The following is a 1,358-nucleotide window of genomic DNA, read 5'->3' as shown; positions in this document are numbered from 1 at the left end:
GCCTCTGAGTTTAAGGGACAGAGCCTGGACTCACAGAACTTGGCCCTGCCCCAGATTGCCGGGAGCAGATGCACAGGTACCCGACAAGGCCTTGTGTTTTTTTTGTTTGTTTGTTTGTTTGTTTTTTTTTTTTTGGTTTTTCGAGACAGGGTTTCTCTGTAGCTTTGGACCCTGTCCTGGAACAGGCTGGCCTCGAACTCACAGAGATCCGCCTGCCTCTGCCTCCCGAGTGCTGGGATTACAGGCGTGCGCCACCACCGCCCGGCAAGGCCTTGTTTTTCAGATCTTATCCACATGTAAGTTTTCCTTTGGTCATTTTAGCCAGATCAGGAACCTTGGCGAGACAGATGGCAGTTTAGGGTCGTATAAGAGGACAGTCCTGAATCCTTTTCCTTACTCAAGACACCGAAGGGGAAACTTCCCCTTGGAAACAGGACCATGTGACAAATGTGTGGATGGGGCCTCGGGCAGATGGAGAGGCTTGTGTGGCCGGGAAGTAACAGTATGATTTGCATGATTCCAGGGTGGGAACCAGGAGCGCAACACAAAGAGGCAAGTTGTAAACAGAGCAGCACAGACGAGTTACACCCACCAGAGATGGCCGCGGAAACACCCGCAGGAGTCATTTCCCCAAAATCCACCTTTGCCCACACTTGTAAACCTGAGAGCAGCTCTGCGAGCCAGCCAGAGCTCCTAGGAGCACGCTGGATGAAGCCTGCTGCCCAGGAGATGGATTTCAGAAAAGACCTGGGGTCTCACATGGGTGCCCCCAAAGACCAGCCTGGCTATGAGTCTGATGTCTCAGGAAAGAGTTCCAACACGTGGCCCAGCTTCCCTTCCCAAGACAAGGCTTCTTCAGAGGAGAAACTTGGCCCATTGTATGACTATGGGACAGTGCCTCCAGATACACACTCAGAAAAGAAGCCCTCCACGTACGGTGAATGTGTGAGAACATTCCAGAATACGTCAGCCCTGGAGGCCCACCAGAAGAGCCACTCTCAGAAGATGCCCTATGCCTGTGTCGAGTGTGGGAAGGCTTTCGGTCGGAGCACCCACCTTGCCCAACACCAGGTTGTCCACACAGGAGCAAAGCCCCATGCGTGTAAAGAGTGCGGGAAAGCCTTCAGGCGAGCCACCCACCTGACGCAGCACCAGAGGGTTCACACTGGGGAGAAGCCATATACGTGTAAAGAGTGCGGGAAAGCCTTCAGGCGAGCCACCCACCTGACGCAGCACCAGAGGGTTCACACTGGGGAGAAGCCATATAAGTGTGAGGAGTGCGGCAAAACCTTCAGCCGCAGCACACACCTCACCCAGCATCAGCGGGTGCACACCGGGGAGCGGCCTTACGAGTGTGA

At 54.4% G+C, this 1,358-nt stretch overlaps 1 protein-coding gene across 1 annotated transcript; it reads left to right on the top strand.

Moving 5' to 3' along the window:
* Positions 1-531: 531 nt before the first annotated feature.
* LOC101988053 (zinc finger and SCAN domain-containing protein 22-like) lies at positions 532-1,352 on the top strand (the record flags this gene model as incomplete). Its single annotated transcript, XM_005372403.2, has 1 exon — positions 532-1,352. A coding segment is annotated over exon 1 (755 nt), but the record flags the coding sequence as incomplete, so codon positions are not given.
* Between the last annotated feature and the right edge of the window lie 6 nt (positions 1,353-1,358).

This window comes from Microtus ochrogaster, unplaced genomic scaffold (assembly GCF_000317375.1).
Source record: "Microtus ochrogaster isolate Prairie Vole_2 unplaced genomic scaffold, MicOch1.0 UNK4389, whole genome shotgun sequence".
Taxonomy (NCBI): domain Eukaryota; kingdom Metazoa; phylum Chordata; class Mammalia; order Rodentia; family Cricetidae; genus Microtus; species Microtus ochrogaster.
The sequence above is the reverse complement of the archived record's forward strand: the minus strand, read 5'-3'. Positions and strand labels throughout refer to the sequence as shown.